Genomic DNA, 20,719 nt, shown 5'->3' on the forward strand with positions numbered 1-20,719 from the left:
CAATTATTTGACAGAAAACCACAATTTTATGAAAAACAGACCAAAAAATATGAGGCATAAATCTGGACATTCTGCGAAAATCTTTACTGTTGAGAGGTATGAATAATTTGCATGCATCTGCAACCATACACTCTGCATCCACAGTCTTCCCAGTGATACTAGCCAAAGATTACTTCAGGAAGTAGTCATCCATCACACACAGACAAGACACATTCATGCATGTAGACAGTCACAAATCCACTCACACACTGTCTGTCTACCCTCAAGAGAGACCACACACACAAACGTGCACACTTTTCTGTCCCCACTTATTCTGCACTAACAATCTCCCTAGTCATACCCACCACAGATTACTTCAGGCAGCAGTCATCCACCACACATAGACTGACACATGCACACATTCAGAATAAGCAGTTATGCACAGACACTCACAGACGCATTCACACACTGTTCCTGTATACACACACACGCACACACATGAGCACACAAAATTTCCCCAGTTATACCAGCCACAGATCACATTAGGCAGCAGTTAACCACTGCACATAGCCACATGCATGCATTCAGAGTAAGCAGTCATGCAAAGGCACTCATAGACCCATTCTCTCTTACTGTTCTTATGCCAACAGACACACACACACACACTCGCTCACACACACAATGCATTCACAATTTCCCCAGTCATTAAAGGTGCAGATCACTTCAGGCAGCAGTTGTCCACCATACAGTCAGACGGACAGGCACATGCATGCATTCAGAATAGGCAGACACTCAGACAAACTATTCCTTTGCCCACAAACACACGCGCATACACACACACACACACACACACACACACACACACACACACACACACACACACACAAAATTTCCCCAGTTATACCAGCCACAGATCACATTAGGCAGCAGTTATCCACTGCACATAGCCACATGCATGCATTCAGAGTAAGCAGTCATGCAAAGGCATTCACAGACCCATTCTCTCACACTGTTCTTATGCCAACAGACACACACACTCACTCACACACACAATGCATTCAAAATTTCTCCAGTCATTAAAGGTGCAGATCACTTCAGGCAGCAGTTGTGCACCATACAGTCAGACGGGCAGGCACATGCATGCATTCAGAATAGGCAGACACTCAGACAAACTATTCCTATGCCCACAGACACATGCAGATACACACACACACACACACACACACACACACACACACACACACACACACACACACACACACACACACACACACACACACACACACACACACACACACATCTGTACTCGCACACTTTACATTCAGAATCTCACCAGTCATCCCAGCCTCATATTACTTCAGGCAGCAGTCATACACCACACACAGACACATGAATACGTTCAAAAACCCATTTGCACACTATTCATAGGTAAGTACTATGCTAGCTGTCCTTGCGGGCCATTTTAAGCCTAGCCAGTTTCCCTATTTGTGCTTGAAATAATCTATGCCATTTGGTTATAGATTGGTGTTACTGATCCCATGCTCAATAATTATATATTACTCCTAATGAGAATAACTGGGATCATACCATATATAATTTGAGGGGATCCATCCATGGGATAAAGCATTAAGGGGCTGCCATTAGTAGTACAGGGGGGGGGCAGTCCTGAGGCAAATTTTCTGTTTCCCATCCATAGATATAAGTTGTGCTTGAATATGGACAGGTATGAACTTTGTTTTATGTGGATGTGGAATCTATTCCATTGCAGTGGTGTTCTGTGGGATATATCTTTCCCTTCGAACTGTTCTGTTGATGTTGCAGAAGAGGTTTAGATCCTTTGATTTTTTCTGATGCCATTTGACTTGCTGATGTGTAGTAAATCCATAATACGTCAGTAATGGGTCAAAGGATGTTTTGTATGCCATACACATGGTCATCTCTTAGCAGTGTATAGCATACCGAGTATAGTGTCAGGGCCTTGAGTCGGTCCATGTAGGACATGTTGTTTAAGCCCTGTATCCTTTTAGAAAGGTGCCTCAGTGGGCATCCCAGTTGTTGCATGTGTCTGGACAGGTACATACTAAAGGGGACATTGTATTCAATGATTGGCATAATGAGGACAGAGTAGAGTGGGACAGTGACACCCCTAGATCTATACACAATCCCTTTTTTAAGACGCTATGCAGTATAGAAGGACTTCTCTACAACAGTGGACATATGGTGGTCAAAAAGTTAGGTCACTGTCCACATAAGTTCTTAACTCCCGAACAGCTGGGTCAGCTCTTAGGGGTGCATTGTCAGTTTGGTATTTCCCTGGGGTAGATGACTTCACAGAGGATACAATAATGCATTTTTTGGCATTTATTTTCAGTGCTTGATTTTGGCATCAGTTATTTATTTAGACAAACGTTCCTGTAGGATGGCTAAGTCATTTGGGGATTCAGTGACTGTTCCTAGCTTGCAGTCATCTGCAAACTTAATCAGCCAGAGCCCTTTGATATTGGCTTTTACTTCTAAAAAGTAGATGCCAAACAGGAAAGCTCCCAGCACAGAGCTCTTGGGGACTCCACTGGTGATTGGTCTCTTTGTGGAGGTAATTTCCCTTATTTTGATAATCTGTGAGCCAGCTGGCAATCCAGCAGATGACAGAGGGGTTTATTTCCAGTTTATTTAGGTTTTCTACTATGCCTGAATGGGGAGTTGTATCAAAAGCTTTGGCCAGGTCAGGATATGCGGTGTGTACCATTTTGCCTTCATCCATTACTTTGGTGATCTTTTCAAAATAATCCACCATGTTGAGTAAGCATCACCTGCCTTTAACTACCCCAAACTGAGACGGGTCCAATGTTTGGAGGTTCCCTGCATCCTGATTGATTAGTTCCATGGTAAGTCTTTCCATGGCTTTGCATATGAGGCTTGTCAGACTTATGGGTCTGTAATTGCCTGAGTCTGTGGAGGGTCATCGCTTTTGCAAGGGAATGACTGCAGCTGTTCTCCATTCGCTTGCTACAAACATGTATAGAGGCGGAGATTGAATAGTGCTGTTAGGGAGTGTGGCTAAATCATGCTTCATGCCATTTAGGATGCATCCAGGGATAATGTCAGGATCCATCATACAGTATTTGTAGCATTTGTAGGACTTGGTCTTTTGTGATAGCTGGAGATGAGCCAGTTTCAGTTGCATGTCCTCCTATGTCACTGCTGTAGTATTCATAACCGAAGGCATCTCCTGCTAAGGATAGCCCAATGTCTGGCCCGTATACCAAAAGCCTTTAGTACTTACAGGTGCCATACATCACACATACGCTCCCTGTGCAAGGCATAAGGCATGAAGATGTCATACCGACTCACACACACTCAGTACGTCTTTGCCGTCAGTCTGATTGCCATCATTGAATGTCTGTTTGAATGCCCTTCTGCTGTGCTGGTTGCCAAGCTGCATTCCAGACAAGTTCCCCATTGGAGTTTCTGCTTATCTTTCTTTGTTATTTAGTGCTGTTGGGTTCATGTCACCCAGAGAGGGAAAATGACTGTGTGGGAGGCAGATTCCCCATAAAGACTGTCATAACCACTGTCTTTTCTGTTTGGGTGCTTCCCATGACCATATGCAATGTTCTATCTGCCAGGCTTTTGCCCTTAAGACCCTACATAGTCATCTCTCCTCTTTACCTTGAAAACCAGTGATGTTATGTTGTCCTATTTCGCCTTCATTCTTGATGTCTGGGTTCAGAACCGAGCATCGGTTCCGATTCAGCCACATACTAAAGCTCGAGAGCTTTCACTGCCTCAAGGCTGTACCCTATCCCAAGATGCTTAGCAACAGTTATCTAGATCATGTTTGCCACTTACTGCTTCAGGATTGCTTTTTCACCAGTTCAGGCTAAGTTTCTTTCATTTATTCTTTAAAGTTTTTTAGTGGAAAACTTATAATATTTTTAAGGTATTTCAAGTAGTTAACCTTTTTAGAGTGTTGGGAGCATTGCTATTGTTTTTTTTTTTGCTGCTTTTGCTGTTACTGTGTGGGCCGTCATTTTTACTCAGGCCTTTCTTCTATCTCTATATATTTAGTTTCTCCTTAAATGAATCCGTTTGTGTTAGAGGATTCATTTTTTGTCCCCTTTTAGTTTAGCCCCTTTAATTTAGAGGGCTTCACCCTCACCTTCCCTTTTACTCCCTAAACTTTCAAGGTTTCACTGTTTAAGTCAGAGGCACCTCCTCGCTTCAGAGAAGATTTCATGAAACTTAGAGACCTCTCCTCTAGCCCCTTTTTCTTTCTTTCCCTATAAAACTTAAAAAAATATATATGTATATTTTTGTCTCCCCTGTTTGTTTGTTGATGATTTCTGTATTGTGTAATGCTGTTACATTATAGCTGTGTTTTTCATAGTGCTGTTTAGCTATAGCTGTGACCAATTCTGCATCATGTCTAAGGATACTGCAAAAGAGACAAAACAGTCTGGCTTTAAAAAGTGTGACTCGTGCACCCAAAAAATGTATTTGACAGATGGACACACTAGTTGTGTTTATTGTTTAGGAGCCGTTCACCTGCAGGATTCCTGTTCTATATGCCACAGCTTTAGCTCTAGGGTCCTGCAGGAGTGGAGAAACAAATTGATAGTCAGGGACTTGTTAAAGGGACCTTTTGAGATGGCTGTCAAAGGGAATCAGGCCTCTAAATCTTTGGATAAGTCCTCAAAAAAAAATCAACTTCGTTGGTTCCGGTTTCTGAGCCGACAAAGAGACCGGAAAAACAAGTAGCTTTGGATCCGAAGTCTATCAAGTCCGAGAAGTCTACATCTCCATTGGTTCCATCTGTGTTGTCGGAACCGACTCAGAGCCAAAAAGGAGTCAGTCACCATCCTTGGAGCCAGTCCATTAGATGCCACAGTCACCCCTTCTGCAGTTGGTGGCTGGTAGCCATAGATCATCCACCTATTCCTCTCAATCATCCAGGAGCTTATCGGATGATGATGTGGAGTGGGTGGTTAAGAGGTTGCTTCGGACACTGATCCTAGCAAAAATTCTCTCAAGCCCAGCGCAGAAAGACGTAGAGCCAATTACCGAACCTGCCTTATCTTCTATTCCTCCTTCAACTCGAATGAGTTCAGACCCGGAGTGCCTGGAGGTCCTTGTGGTGGAACCGTCGGATCCAAAAACCACTCCCAGTATTTTGGTTCTGACTTCCGCTCCGATCTCCTCGATGTTGCCTTCTATCAAGGAGTCTGGGAGCCAACACTCCCTCATCGGGTCCGGGGTGGGGGGGGGGGGGTGAGTCGAATCGGACCCTTCTTGGATCTGACTGTTCCACTCGGGGCTTTGGCGCAGGTGAGTTTGGTGCCCACATCAGCCTCGGAGCCATCATCCTTGGTGTGGGAGAGGTCTTCTGGTTCCTCAGAGCCAGAGGCTGTCTCGGGCCAGGACCATGGTGCCTTTGAGGTGATGAGGAGCGTGCTGTCCCCTCATACTGCTACACCCTCAGCTTCAGCCACTTTCCCCGCTAAAGGGCCAGTGTCTACCTTCGCATCATCCCTCCACCCCATGAGTAGAGATCCAATGCCCCAGGATGCCCCAGTGGGTGACACACTCTCTTCTGAAACCTCCCCAGAGTATCCCTCTGAGGAGGTCCCTCAGAAGAGAACTTGTAAAAAGAAGCACCTGGACTTCCCTGAGTCTATTACATCAGATACGGACTTAGAGGATTCAGAAGGGTCCCCACAGTCACCCGCTGAGGATGTCTCCTTTTCAGACATCTTAGAGATCCTGAAGCAGAGAGGTGGCTGGAAGGCCCTCGCCCCTTCTGAAAATTAGTCTGTATACCTGGAGGCATTTGGATCTCGACCCTCCACCTCTTGGGGTGTCTCTGCCTTTTGATTAGCTCCTTGGTGTAGTCAGTCGAAAGGCGTGGGGCTCTCCAGAATCCATGGAACCAGTTCCGAGGAGGCCCAGCAAATTGATTACTGCCCGTGAAGATAAACAATTTCTAACTAAAGGTGTTCCAGTAGATGCTATGGTGGTGGTGGCAACCTCCAAGAAGGAATTAGCCGAAACTTGCTCATTTGTCCATCTGCCGAATAAAGATTCTCGTATGATGGGCAGCTACTGGAAGCGTATGTTTTTTTCAGAGGCCTTTACTCTCAGGTCACTGAATTACTTATCCCACTTTACTAGACTTCAGAGGGATCTCCTCAAGGAGCTAGGAGATACCCTCTAGGGTACTACAGCTGCAGGGGTACCTGACAAGGTAAACTGTCAGCTTGCTACCTTAAATTCTGTAGTACACTCCTCCATGTGCCTCATTTCATATGCAGCTGATGGAGCGAGCAGGGCAGCAGGCACAGGAATAGCTCTGAGGAGACATTCCTGGATGCATCTTTGTGAGTTTGCTGAACCCTTCAAGTCTTCCTTTATTAATACCCCTTTTGATGACTCGCCTTTGTTCGGGCCAAAAGTGAGAGAGACTCTTACCAGGTGTGAACAAGAAGGCAAAACTCTGTCTGCTGTGGGAGTACGTTTTTCTGTCCCTACCAGACCTTATCCCAAGGGTCAGAAATGTGGAAAAATGTGGTTCTGGAAATCCCAAACAGCTTTGCCGGATGCACGTGGTGAAATTTTCCCCCAGGGACAGAGGGGGAAATAACAATGGAAGACGTCGCCCTCGCAGCAAAGGGGGTCCGCAGAATCAAGGTGACAGAGATACATTCTCTGTTAGGCCCTTCCAGTGCTCCTGAAAGGAAGCCCGCCTGTCCACCTCTGGAGGCAGTCGAGGGGAGATTATCACTGTACCCAAAAGCCTGGCTGGACATCACTCAAGACAAATGGGCACGTTCAGTCATATCCAGGGGATACAACATTCCTTTCTCCTTTCCACCCCTTGCAACAAGGTCTATCCCAGACATACCACCTGGTCAAAGGGATCTAGCAACCCTAGAAATTCAAAGGTCGCTAAGAAAGAGAGTCATCCAAGAAGTACCTGCAGACCAAATCGGATCCGTAACTTACTCAGGGTTCTTTTTAGTTCCAAAAAAGACAGAGGACTGGAGGCCCATTTTGGATTTCAGCAGACTAAACAAGTCCGTAAAGAAAACAAAGTTTTGGATGGTGACACTTCAGTCTATATTCCCTTTTCTGGGAAAAGGCAATTGGATGTGCTCAATAGATCTTCAGGATGCGTACTACCACATAAAGATGGACATGCAATCCAGGAGATATCTACGCTTCCGGTTGGGAGCCAGTCATTTCCAGTTCAGAGCTCTGCCCCATGGTCTCACTACAGCCCCAAGAGTGTTTAGCAAATGCATGGCAGTAGTCACAGCTCACCTGAGACAGCTAGGATTCTGGGTGTTTCCATACTTAGATGACTGGCTCCTCACCGCCACCACCGGGCATCTCCTGACCAGGGCAAGGGACACCACTATCCATCTATGCTCAGAACTAGACATCACTATAAATTACAAAAAAACTGCCTTGTTGCCTTCACAGCATATTATCTTTATAGGGGCAGACTTAAACACAAAAGACATGGTAGCAAAACTACCTCACAAAAGAGTACTATTGCTACGCCATCAGGTGTCAATCTTGCTCATGAAAAAGAAAGTGCAGGAAAGTTTGTCCTCAAGGTTCTTGGTTCAGTGGCAGCTGCAATAATGTTAGTCTCACTGGCTCGTCTACACATGAGAGTTTTACAGTGGCTGCTCTTTGTTCAGTGGTCCATGCAGGAGTTACCCATGTCACAGAAGATCCTAATTATGGACACCTGCAAGAGGGACCTACAGAGGTGGCTTCAGTCCGCAGGTAATGATAGGCAGACCATTTGTTCTTCCCCAACCTGTAGCTACAGTGACCACATATGCTTCCCAGATAGGGTGGGGGGGCATTATCTGGGACAGACTGTCCAAGGGATTTGGCAGGAGCATGAATACCACTTACACATCAACGTCCTAGAGATGAGAGCGGTGCTTCTGGCATTGCAGGCATTCCAGAGCTCTCTTCTGTCAGGTACGATTGCAATACAGACTGACAACATGTCTGTGGTGTGGTACATCAACAACAAGGTGGAACCAGATCTTACCCCCTCTGTCGAGAGACTCAAAGAGTATGGCAATAGGCAATTTCTTCTCAACATTTTCTGATTGCAGTGCACATCCCAGGGAAATCCAACTTGATAGCAGACAAATTAAGCAGGACAAATCTTATGCCTCATGAGTGGTCCCTGAAATAAGAAATGGTGAACCAAATTTTTCACAAGTGGGGCAAGCCTTGCTGTGACCTCTTTGCCATGTCCATGAACTCCAAATGCAGCAGCTTCTTTGCCCTAATCCCCCCTCTGGGGGAGTCACCAAGGGATGCACTTGTTCACAATTGGCCCCCAGGACTTCCTTTTGCATTTCCCCCACTTCCATTGATACCTAAAGCTCTTCAGAAAGCCATATCATTGAGTTACAGGCTAATTTTCATCGCTGCGTACTGGCCTTATCAGATATGGTTCCCTTTCCTATGGCCCCATCTTCAGGAGGAGCCTTGGTTCCTGGACCCAATACCGGATCTTCTGACTCATCAGTCAGGAATGCTCCCCCCCTCTATTCAAACCCTCAAGCTGACAACTTGATTGCTCCATTTCCCATCTTAGCCAGGCTCCCAGAATTATCCCCAGCAGTGCAACACATTCTGGTTTCATTGCACAAGATTACAACTAGGAAACTTTATGCGAGAAAATGGAAGAGATTTTCTTGTTGGGCTGACAAAAACCATATAGACCCCTTTACAGCCCCTATATCAGCAATTCTTGAATTTTTAACAGAAACCTTTAATCAAGGTGCGGCTGCAGCCACGATACGAGTACAGCTAGTTGCCATATCTAGCTACCATGTAAAAGACATGGAATCCAATATTATGTCTCACAGATTATGCAAAGCATTTCTAAGTGCTACATTCCTTTTAAGACCTCCCATAAGAGAACTACCACCTCTTTGGGATCTAAATTTGGTGCTAGCTTCTTTAATTCTCCCTCCATTCGAACCAGCCTCCTCCTGTCCACTAAAGTTCTTAACTTGGATGGTAATCTTTTTAACAGCCATGACTTCCGCTAGGAGGGTTTCAGAACTGCAAGCTCTATCTATCCGTCCTCCCTATTTGATCTTCCACAAAGACAGAGTCTCTCTCTCAGGACAAATCCTCCTTTTCTGCCAAAAATATGTTCTGAGTCCAATTTAAATCAGTCTATTGAGCTACCTGTATTTTTTTCCAATCTTAGCAACAAGGCAGAATGCAAGCTTCACCAGTTGGATGTCCATAGGCAGTTAACGTTTTTACTTACATAGGACTAAGGAATTTAGAAAATCTGACCAACTGTTTGTTTCATTCTCAGAAAATAGAAAAGAAATGTCAGTTTCAAAAGTCACTTTATCTAAATGGCTTACAGACACTATTACTTATGTTTATAACTCTCAGCATAAACAGCTGCTAGGAAAAATTCAAGGTCATTCTACTAGAGCTATGGCGACTTCCACTGCCATTCAAGCCAGACTTCCTTTGGATTCAATTTGTGCTGCAGTCACATGGGTTAACCCTCATACCTTTATCACTCATTACAAAGTAGATGTGGCCTCCTGGAACCAGGGCATCCTTTGGTTCCACTGTTCTGAAGAGTTTATTCCCTTGAGCCACCCAAAAAGAAGGTGCTGTGGACGCTGTCCCAACCATTAAGAATTAAGGCGAGATAAGGCAACATAACATAAAGAAGTTATGTACTCACCATAACGTTCCATGTTTGTTGTCCATATTCTCGCCTTCATTCTTGCATCCCACCCTCCTTCCTCCTGCTTGGAGGATCGAGAGGAATTTTTTGAAATTGGCTTTGAGGTCTCTGATTCCCTTCATGCCTCATGAGTTATAGGCAGAGGGTTTATTGTATTTACAATGGTGGGTTGGATAGTCTAGTGATTGGTTTCTTACAAACGAGACCTGGGTAACTGTCGCTAGGCGTCTTGGGATAGGGTGTAGCCTCAAGCCAGTGAAAGCTCTCGAGCTTTAGTATGTGGCCGAGTCAGAACCGATGCTATGTTCTAAACCCAACCATCAAGAATGAAGGCAAGAATATGGACAACAAACATTGAACATTATGGTGAGTACAAAACTTCTTTATTTAAGTTGTTGGCTCAAGATGCTATGGTGAAATATTCTTGTCCCACGGGTCAGCCATCTGTCAAGAAGGAACCCAAAAAACTTAGTCCTGATATGGCTGCTCTCCAGCCTCCCTTGGATGTCACTATTGAGGCTAGTGAAAGCTCAGAGGATCATCCTGTGGTTGCCTTGGATTCCTTTGCCATGATTCTGTCAGAGGGCAGCATGGATCTAATGACTTGCACGTCCTCAGCAGCTCCTGACATTGTTAGGGAATCTTGGCTGATGATATCCAAGGGATAGAGGGGGATTCTGCACATCTTAGTTAGGGAGGAGATCCCTACTATGCTTATTGAATGCTGCCAGGGTCTGACCTTCTGAGGGTGTTTCATGCAAACATCCCGTAGAAATAGAAACAGAAAACCAAGCATATTTCCTCTATAGTTAAGGATCCTCAATGTGAACGGCAGGATTTTACTCGGGGGTTATTTAATGCTTCAATAGCTTTAAAGCCTCCTCAAAGGATGTCTGTGGCTGCCCCTCCCTGGTCTTTCACTCTTCTTAAAAGACCCAGGGAATTATACTCTTCAGATGAGGATCTGGATTCTGGGGGAGAGTCCCTGGCTTCCTCTTCTTAAATTCTTTCCCCTTTGGATTATGATTCAGAGGAAGACGATTCTATCAGGCCAGATTCCCCATTGAAGGAACTCTCCTTTAAGGATATTGTTGCCTACATGTTGGAGTTTAAGTGGGATTGTTGTCAAAGTATCTGACATTCAGAAAAGGTATTATGAGCTCCTCCAGATGGAGTCTGCTAAGCCATCAGCTATTCCCCCTGTTTTGGCTGCTGTCCTGCATACCTTTTCAGCAGTTTCTGTGGCTCCTGATTCTCAGCACCCTCCACCCAAGAAACCTGATAGATTTTTACAAGGTGCTTGACTAATGTAAATTTCTTCATAAGTGCCCTTCTGCTGACCCTTCTGTAGTATTTGTAGTATTTGTCTCTTCTGACTAGCCCTCCAAGCTGTTGCCCTCTATCGGGTTGCTCCCTTCAGATAAGGATAGCAGGGCTATGGAGAGGCTGGACAAAAAAGTGTACTCTATTGCTAGTTTATACTTTTTGGGCTGTCAACTACCAGACTCGTATGACCAGGTATGTTTTGGCACTCCTTTCTCAAGTTTCCAAAGTGGTTTCTGACCTTCCTGACTCTGACAAGAAGGTTTCTGCCATTTCCCTGCTGGGCTGTACTTCTGAAGTTGCTTTCCAATCTATTAGATGCAGCTATGGTGCGGCTGATGCCTCCTTCATGGCTGGTGCCTTTGCTTCTGTTATGAGGCTTTACTCTTGGCTTCATCTTTGAGCTTTGCCTGATGTCAATAAAGCCAAACTGTTGGATGCTCCTTTGGATAATAGAAATCTTTTTAGTGCTGAACTTTTCAAATCTTTCCAGGATAAAGGTTAAACCTTGCAGGAGTTGAAACATTTTTTTTCTCCTATTCCTAAATTTCAAAAGAATCATCCTTCCAACTCTGATTTGCTCATAGGCAGTCTTGTAAGAAGACAAAACTGGTGAACCAAAAGGTAAAACCACCATCAGCTTTAATAGGACAAAAAACAAGTACAAACACAACTGACTTAGCGCTTTCACCCAACTAGGGCATCCTCAGAGTCTGCTTCTTCCTCCAATGCCCTGCTTCAGGCTCTATAGTTTACTGTTTCCCTGTTGGAGACTTTGGTTCACCATGAACTGCCAGATATCGGCTCTGACACCTTCTCAAGATCCTATTTTCGTCAGTTGCAGACTTCAGACCATCCCCATGCTAGCATCTCAGTCTGCCCCGAAGGCCCTGTCTCTCATTGCCTTTTTTCAGTCTCTTCATCCTCTGGCTTCACTCTCAGCCAAGGAATTTCTCAGGGTCCTCAGATTCATGGCTTCCACCATTCCCATTCTTCCTCTGGCCAGGCTGCACATGAGAAGGCTTCAGTGGTACCTCAAGTCAGTGTGGCTCCAGCATTGCCTCTCCCTGGACTTCTTGGTACTCTTTTTTCCCTTTCTCAAGCTCAAGCTTCAGTGGTGGATTCATCACCTTTCTCTCAACCAGTGGCTTCTTTTCCCTGGTCCAGTCCCAACCCAGGAGCTCTTTACAGACACCGGAGATAGGGGATGGGGATCTCCTTTGGCTCTGTCAAGTTTCAGGGTCTCTGGCCTCTTCATCAGAGGTCAGACCACATCAGTGTAAAGGAGATGAGGGCTCTGCTTCTAGCTCTTCAGGCTTTTCATTCCTGTTTCATCCCAGGCCCCTCAAAGGTTTCACAGACAATACCACAATGATGTGGTATGTCAGCAAGCAAGGAGGTACAAGGTCCTATCTTCTTTGTAGACTAGCTCTTTGGGTCTGGGATCTAACTGTCCAGTATCAACTGACTCTTCAGGCAGTTTACAGTTCCTCAGAGCACAGTCTAGTGGCAGACTCATTTAGCAGGTCCAGCACACAAGCTCAAGAATGGATGCTTCACAGAGATGTGTTCCTGAACATTATCCATTGGTGGGGTATTCCTCAGGTAGATCATTTTGCGTCCTGTCTGAACAGACAACTTCCTCTGTTCTGTTCCAGAGTCCCAGGTCTTCTGACAATGCCCTGTCTTTTCCTTGGATGGGGATGTTTTTGTAAACCTTCCCTCCCCTTCCTGTGTTACCATAAGTCTTGCCCAAGATCAGGCAGGACTCTACCAAAATCTTGCTAGCGACTTCCTTTTGGCCCAGACAGCATTGGTCCCCCCCCCTTCCTTCTCACTTAGCCAGGGGGAATCACCACAAGTTACCTTACTGGGTGAATCTTCGTGCACAAGAAGAGAGGTCTCTTATCTAGCCTCACTTGTCCACTCTTCAACTGACACTGTGGGTGATATGATTTTGATTCCTTTTAGGCACCTCTTTGAGGATGTGCTTCAGGTCATGCAGGAGGCCAGGAAACCCACTACCAGAAAATCATATACTTCCAAATGGAAAAGATTTTCTGTCTGGGTCACCAATCTGTGGAGGTTCCTCTGGTTGTCTCTTACTTGTGTGATCTTGTCCTTGCTGGGTTAGCATATTCTTCAGTTTATTTAATTGCCTGTTTACGAGGAATGTCTGTCTAGGTAATACCCATTTTCAGAGGAGACCCGGAGAGAAAAGTTAAAGCTCACTTGTCAGCAATTTCTGCTTGCCTGCCCTTGACTCCTTCTCTGGCCTCTAGAGTTGAGGCCAAGCCATTTTTTAAAGATGTCCTTCACTTTTTGCCTCCCATGAAGCCTATTCTGCCTTTCTGAGACCTCAGGTTTGTACTTGAAAAATTGACTCAGGCTACTTTTGAGTCTGCTTCGGCAGATTCATTATAACATTGTGCTTGGAAGACTGTTCTTTTTTTGGCTCTCACTTCAGCCAAGAGAGTGTCTGAACTTCAGGTTCTCATGGCTGTGCCTCCTTTCTTAGTTTTCCACAGAGACAGGGTGTCTCTTCATGTTAACCCCTATTTTTATGCCCAAGGTGGTCAGTGAATTGCCCCCTTAATCAGTCTATTCATCTGACTTCCTTTATTCCTTCTCCACAGTTTTCCAGTGAGAAGGCTGTTCACACCTTGGATTTGCATAGATGGCTCATTTATTATTTGGATAAAACTAAAATTATTCACAAATCTGAGCAGCATTTTGTTTTCTTTCATCCCAGGTCCTTGGGTTTGCCAGTTTCTAAGCAAACCATCTCTTCCTGGATTGTTAAGACCATTTCTTCTTATTATTCTTTTCATGGTAAAAGTCTTTCCACATTATTAAAGGCTCATTCTGCTAGGGCTATTGCGTCCTGTGGTGCTTATTTCAAGGAGGTGTATACCATTTCCATTCTTAAGGCTGCTCCTTGGTACCCTCTTCATACTTTCACTAAGCATTCCAAGTTGAATGTTATTTCCAGGGTCAGAGCTAACTTTGCCAAGGCTATCCTGCATGGATTTCTGGAGGGCTCTTCTGTGCCCTTCTCCACCCAGGCTTCCTCTTGAGCTTTTGTACTCTCCATTAAGTTCTGAATATTTCAACAGTGATACGGAAGGACATAGTACCATTGTGTAAAATCCTATCTTAACAATAGATGTCCTTCACTGTTACAGTATTTGTTCCCTCCCTTTTGCCCCCTCTGCTGTAACCTGTACTTTCTTGCCTTCCTGGCTGAGGGGCTTTTCTCTTTTTTCTCTTTCTGGATGCACATGTTTTTCCTTGTCCCTAGGGGCATTCTTTTCCTCCTGGGGCTTTTTCAATGTTGAGTTTGTGCATTCGTACTTCACCTTTATGCCCTTCTCCTTGTGCAGAGAGCGTCTGTGTGAAGTACAATGCCTATAAGTACTGAAAGCTTTGGTATACTGGCTAGATGTTAGGCTATCCTTGGCAGGAGATACCTTAAGTTATGAATGCTGCAACATTGAAGAGAAGGACATCTGTTGTTATGGTAAGATTTTATACAACTGTACTTCATAGTGTTTTTTTCATTCTAACCAAAAATAATAGTCAAATAATTTTATTCTAGAAAACCTCTTAATGTAATTCCTGGCACTCGGTATCAGCTGAATGTGTTAAGTTATATTTTTATTTATATGCTGCCCCTGTATATTTTAAAGACAGTTAATAGGAAAAGAACTTGTTGCTGTGCATCAGATGCTGTAATAAGTACCAGAAGGAAATAAGAGATTTCACAGAAAATCTAAATGGTGTGTATGGAGTCTGCAGACTCGGGTTCTCACAGGAAACAGTTAAATCTGTTTAAATTGCATATTCTTTGGGTATGGTTACTGTAATGGTCACATTAAAGGAAGGGAAAAGAACTCTGTGATGATTAAAATAACTTTATACAACTGGCCTTTAAAGTTAGTCAGTATTAACTTTAGCCTCCTTTTTTGAAGTAGATTGTAGGGAAAATTTTCTATCTGTAGCTGTATTATAAAGCTGTTTAACTTTTTAAAGAAGGTGTGGATCTTACAAATATTTTGAAAACAAAACAGAAGATGAAAGTTGTAGGTACATTTAGAGATGACAGTTTGTTGGTTCACTTTTCTTCCTTTTATTTTCCCAGGTGAACGACCATACATATGTGGCATTTGTGGAAAAAGGTTCATTTCTTCTGGAGAACTCACAAAACACTTCCGCTCACACACAGGTCAGTGGGAAGTGAAAATATTTTGCCTTCTATAGGCCATTTTAAAGAGTAGTTGACTAAACTGTTGCAGTGACATTAATTTAAAAGGTGTTAAGGTGGAGGGGTACTAATCATACTGCACTATAAATGATCCTTTGGCACTAATCAAAAAAGTATTGGAAATTTCCCTGTAGTCCTTGCTCCATTTCCTCTAGTCAGAATAAATACCACCTTGGATCTGCCTTGAAAATAGTCCATATTCTTACTGGGACTAACCCAGTCAGTAAAAGTAATTAAAAAATAATGTAATAATGCAGTTATGGTCTTACATCAAGAGGGCCTCCACAGTGAGTAGCAGCTGGCAATTTCTTTATGAGGACCCAGTCTCAGCGTAGTCCTTTCAGCCTTTAGTGTTCAGGGGTGCACACAACACAGCCAGAAGCACATGCCATTGGTGTCACTGCCCAAGGCTAGAAGGGCACACCTAGCCTCATGCTCCCTTTCTTTGTTGCTACGCATACAAATGTTTGTCCTAACCTGCATTGCCAGGTTTTTCTTGTGCTAGTAGAGAAAAAATATTAGCCCTCTAAGTGCGCCTGTGGTCTTCAGATCACTATTCAAGACTCCATTATTTATTGGCTATACTATATTGGAAGGGAGCAGAGTGACCAGGACTGCACAAAATTTCAGAGCTTCTGCCTGGTCACTTGATTTACATGGAAGTGAGAAGGATGCTTATATTGTAGGAAAGCTGTCCCAGAGATTGACAGCAGGATCTATTATGCAACCCCAGGCTGGAGATGTGGGTGAAGCCAGGGCCAACAATAAACATTTTCCATCTGTGTGTGCTATCTTCATGGATTCAAGCCATTCACTGTCTGCTAGCTGCCTTATAGTCAGCAAGTAATTTATTATACATCTCTTATCAAATAATGACAGAGAGGGTGGTAGTAAAGGTGTTTCCTTTGCTAACCAGTCTAGGAGTTAAGCTCTGATGTCTAACTCCATGTATCCCACACTCAAATACATGTTTGTCTGGCCATCTCTTGCTAAGCTGGCTTTCAGGTCCCCTGGAATGTGTTCTGAACTTGTGCTCAGACTTGAGAAATATATTGTTCTTACTACTTGCTGATGCTTTGGCTCATCAGTGAGGCTTGAGGTGGCTTCTACTTGCCCATCTAGGTTTGGTGGATCAACTGTCATTCCTGCCTTGCTGGGTATGCATTTACTGGTCAGTGCTTGTGTGATGCAAGTAAGTAGGTACAGAAGTACACAGTTTGTAAATATATTCTGATGCCAACTGTTGGCAATGTACAAATTCTTCATGCTGCAGTTCTGCTTTCAGCAGGCGTCTTATGCAAGGGTACTATCTCCTGCCCTCCACTGAACACCTGGTTCACAACTTTTGGAAGAGTTGCAGAACAGATTCAAGCTGAGCCCTCAGTGATCTAGCACAAGTAGGTCACATTCCCCTGTGAATCATTCTTGGCTGGAGAGTCAAAAACAACTAGTGCCCCTGTCTTGTGGATGGGCAAGGATAATGACTTGCCCCCACTTTCTGGATAGCTCCTTTAGAATAGGGATGCTTAGATTCATGAAACCTTCCAAAGAATGGCCTTCTATTCTTCTTCTGTCTTTTGGAGTGACTTTAGCCATTGTCTTTGGAAAGAGGATGGAGGAGCTCTGGGTCATGCTTCCAGAGCTTCTCTGAGCATCCAGAGGCAGACTTCTCTTAATAATTTCAGCCCAAAATAGGTCATAGACATTGCATTGACTTGCCTCTTTGCTGCCAGTCAAAGATTCTGAGGTTGTTGGAAAGGTAGGGCACGACCATGTTTTCTTGTACAACTTTAAGTCTAAGGTTAGTAAAGTGTGTGTTTCACATTTCCCATTACCAGCCCTGCTAATTAGACCAGGTGCTGGAAAAACAAACAAGGTTCCCTGGTTATGGGTGCAAGGTGCCTCTAGAAACAATTGTCATGATGTCATCTTCATAGGGCTTCTCTATTACCTGCTGTACTTTTAAGCTTGTATATAATGTATTTAAGTCAGCAGTCTTTGGTGTGTATATTTAGTAGCTTGCATGATTTACGCTCTGATTCTTCCAGGAAGAGCTGAATTTGGCAATTCTGGGTGACCATTCTAAGAAGAAGCCCTTTTTCAATCAGTCTTCTCAAGATATTATTGAGGACATGCAGATGAGAAATTTAAATGCTGACCACATTTCACAGTCTTTGTAGCAGCAGCCCCCTCCTTTCATTTCTTTTAATGTTTCTTGCTCTAGGCCATTTGAGAAATCTAGTCCACTAGGAAGAATCAACCATCTCATAAACAGAGAAGGCAAACAAAACAACATTCAGGGCTACCTATCCCTGGTGTCCCTTTCAAAGTCTTCCATGTGGCAAGTCTTGCAAAAGATTCCATATTAGTCTTGAGTAGGTGCCATATTCATTAAGGATATCCACACCTACAGGCTAGTTGCTCAGCATAATGCATCCGAGGTTATCCAAGTGCAACTAACTCTGGGCAAAAAGTACAGTTTTGTACCTACCATAAATGTAGATGTTCGAAGATCCACATTGCTGCAGTCCTAACACTAGGGTAGTCCGCTGTCCCAGTCGGCCCGAATACCAAAGTATAAGGCTGACGTCAGTCAAGGCGCATTTGTCTGACATCAGGACGTCAGGGTACAAATGCGCATGACCGACGTCATATCCTCAGTCTTTTCTTGCCCCAGATGTCAGAAGACCCTAAAAAGATAAGGCCAAAACCAAAAAACACCAAACACTCCTGCACCTAATATATATACAATATATACAAATTTACAAAAATAGAACCCCACCCACACAACCACCCCTAAACACAGAGGGGAAGGAGGGAGGGTAAATTGGACTGCAGCAATGTGGATCTTCGAACATCTACATTTATGGTAGGTACAAAACTGTACTATGTTCTTCATCCCACATTGCTGCAGTCCTAACACTTGGGTAGAATCCCAAAGCAGAGGTAAGGGAGGATGGCTAAACTATAAGGAAGCAGGAGCTGCCAAAATGCCCTGCAACACAGCAGTGGCAAAACCAGCCCTGGATTTCGAATAGAGAGGAAGGTGGTAATGCTTGGAGAAAGTATGCACTGAACTCCAAGTAGCTGCCTCCAAAATATCCTTAGTTGCCACCCCCCTTAGAAATGCTGTTGAAGTGGCAGTAGCCCTAGTGGAATGAGGCCTAATCCCAGCTGGAATCTCCTTGCCATGATGGGAATAACAGAATGCAATGCAAAACCCAATCCACTTAGATATAGTTTGTTTTGACACAGGCTTGCCCTGAGAACTCAAAGCAAAAGAAACAAACAACTGCTGAGACTGCCTAAAATCCCTAGTCCTGCTTAAATAATAACGCAACTGCCTGTGTACATCTAAAGTGTGCAAAATCTTTTCCCTATTTTGGGGATCTGCATAAAAGTAGGCAAATGAATAGTTTGGTTTAAAGCCACACTAGAAAGCACCTTAGGCATAAAGGAAGGATTAGTACGTAATGATACCCTATCCTTATGGAAAATCAAAAAGGCTCAACCGCCATAAGGGCCTGCAATTCAGAAACCCTTCTTGCAGAAGTAATGGCCAACAAAAAGCAGTCTTCCATGACAAGTATTTCAATTCAGCAGTAGCCGCAGGCTCAAAAGGTTGTAGAGTAAGTTTCTCCAACACAAAATTGAGATCCCAAGCAGGAGTAGGAGCTCTACGTGGGCGTCTTATATTCTTTGCCCCTCTAAGAAATTGCTTGAGCAAAGGATGAGAAAACAATGGTGGGTCACAATCATAGTGAGCTGAAATTGCTGCAGCATGAATCTTAATGGAAGAGAAAGACAAACCTTTGTCCAATAACTCAGTAAGATATTGAAGAGCCACACTCAAATTAGGCTCAGAAACATCCAAATCCTTTGCTGCACTCCAAAATAAAAATCTCTTCCATTTTTCTGCATACACTTTACGTGTACTAGGTCTTCTGGCTTCCATAATCACATTCAAAACTTGTTGAGGAAGTTGAGACCTGCTGTGGTTCAAAACAGAATATGCCAGGCTGTTAGATGAAGAGAATGAAGCTTGACATTGAGTAGATGACCGTCCCTCTGAGACAAAAGGTGTGGAATTAAAGGTAAAGGCCATGGAGGCTTCCTTACCAGATTCCTCAGTAATGGGTACCAGTGTTGCGAGGCCAATCTGGAGCTATCAAAATCATCCTTGGCTTGTCTTGTCTGACCTTTAGGAGTACCTTTGGGAGGAGAGGCAGAGGTGGAAAGGCATACACATGAAGATTTTCCCAACTGAACGAAAGAGCATCCACTTTCCAAGCTGTGTGATGAAACCTTTTCGTGCAAAACTTTGGCAGCTGGTGGTTTAGTGGAGAAGCGAACAGATCTATGTCTGGAGTTCCCCATGACACTGTCAATTTTCAAATACATGAAGATCCAGTTTCCACTGTGGGGATCCATGATTTGCCTGCTTAACACATCTGCTAAGGAGTTCTGTGCTCCTGGCAGAAACCTTGCCTGAAGATTTAGCTGCAAGCTGAGCGCAGTCTCCCACAAAATCATTGCTTGCCTGCATAGAGGATAAGAATGTGTTCCCCTTGCTTGTTGATGTACCACATGACAGTTGTGTTGTCTGTTAGAATCAACACCTGCCCTGGAAGAAGTAACTCCTTGAAAGCCATTAATGCAAACTGGACTGCTAACATCTCCTTCATGTTGATATGTAGATGCTGTAGTCTGGCAGGCCACTTGTCTTGTATCCACTTTCCATTCAGATGAGCTCCCCAAGCTATGTCTGAGGCATCTGTCGTTAGAATCTGACTCGCCTCTGGCCGGGTCACAGAGAGTCCCTTGTTTAGGTGACATTCCTGAGCCCACCACAAAAATTCCTTTTGAATGCAAGGTATTATTGGAATGACAGTGTCCAAATCCTGGCAGTGCTGTGTCCATACATTTTTAAGATACCATTGCAGCTTCCTCATATGCAGTTTGGCATTGGGAAGCACCAGAATACAAGATGCCATGAACCCTAAGGCTTGAAGGACTGTCCTTGCAGTCAGCCCGGACTGAAGAGATAGTTGATGAAAGTAAAGGGAAAGATTCTTTTGTTTGTCCGGGGTTAAAAGGCCATCTGGGCTGCTGTATTCAGTCTCACACCCAGAAAGCACATGTCTTGAGAGGGTACTAGACTGGACTTTATTTCATTCACAGAATACCCCAGGCATCTTAGCACTGCTATCACATATTCCAGATGCTGAAGAAGCTCGTCCTTTTCTTGAGCCAGAATCAGACAGTCGTCCAAGTAAGGATAGATTTGTATTCCTTTTAGCCTGAAGAAAGCTATGACTGGAGCCAGAACTTTTGTGAATACTCTGGGGGCAGTAGATAAGCCAAAGGGCAATGCAGAGAACTGATAATGGGAATTCCCA

General features: G+C 44.1%; 1 protein-coding gene across 1 annotated transcript in view; it reads left to right on the top strand.

Annotated features, from left to right (window-relative positions):
- The window catches only part of MYNN (myoneurin), a 655,694-nt gene that overhangs the window by 404,975 nt on the left and 230,000 nt on the right, over nt 1–20,719 (top strand). Inside the window, exon 6 of the mRNA XM_044070083.1 lies at nt 15,198–15,281. Within this exon, the coding sequence (XP_043926018.1) occupies nt 15,198–15,281 (84 nt within the window). The remainder of the gene's footprint in view (nt 1–15,197; nt 15,282–20,719) is intronic.

This window comes from Protopterus annectens, chromosome 4.part1 (genome assembly GCF_019279795.1).
Source record: "Protopterus annectens isolate FY-2018-M chromosome 4.part1, PAN1.0, whole genome shotgun sequence".
Lineage (NCBI taxonomy): Eukaryota > Metazoa > Chordata > Ceratodontiformes > Protopteridae > Protopterus > Protopterus annectens.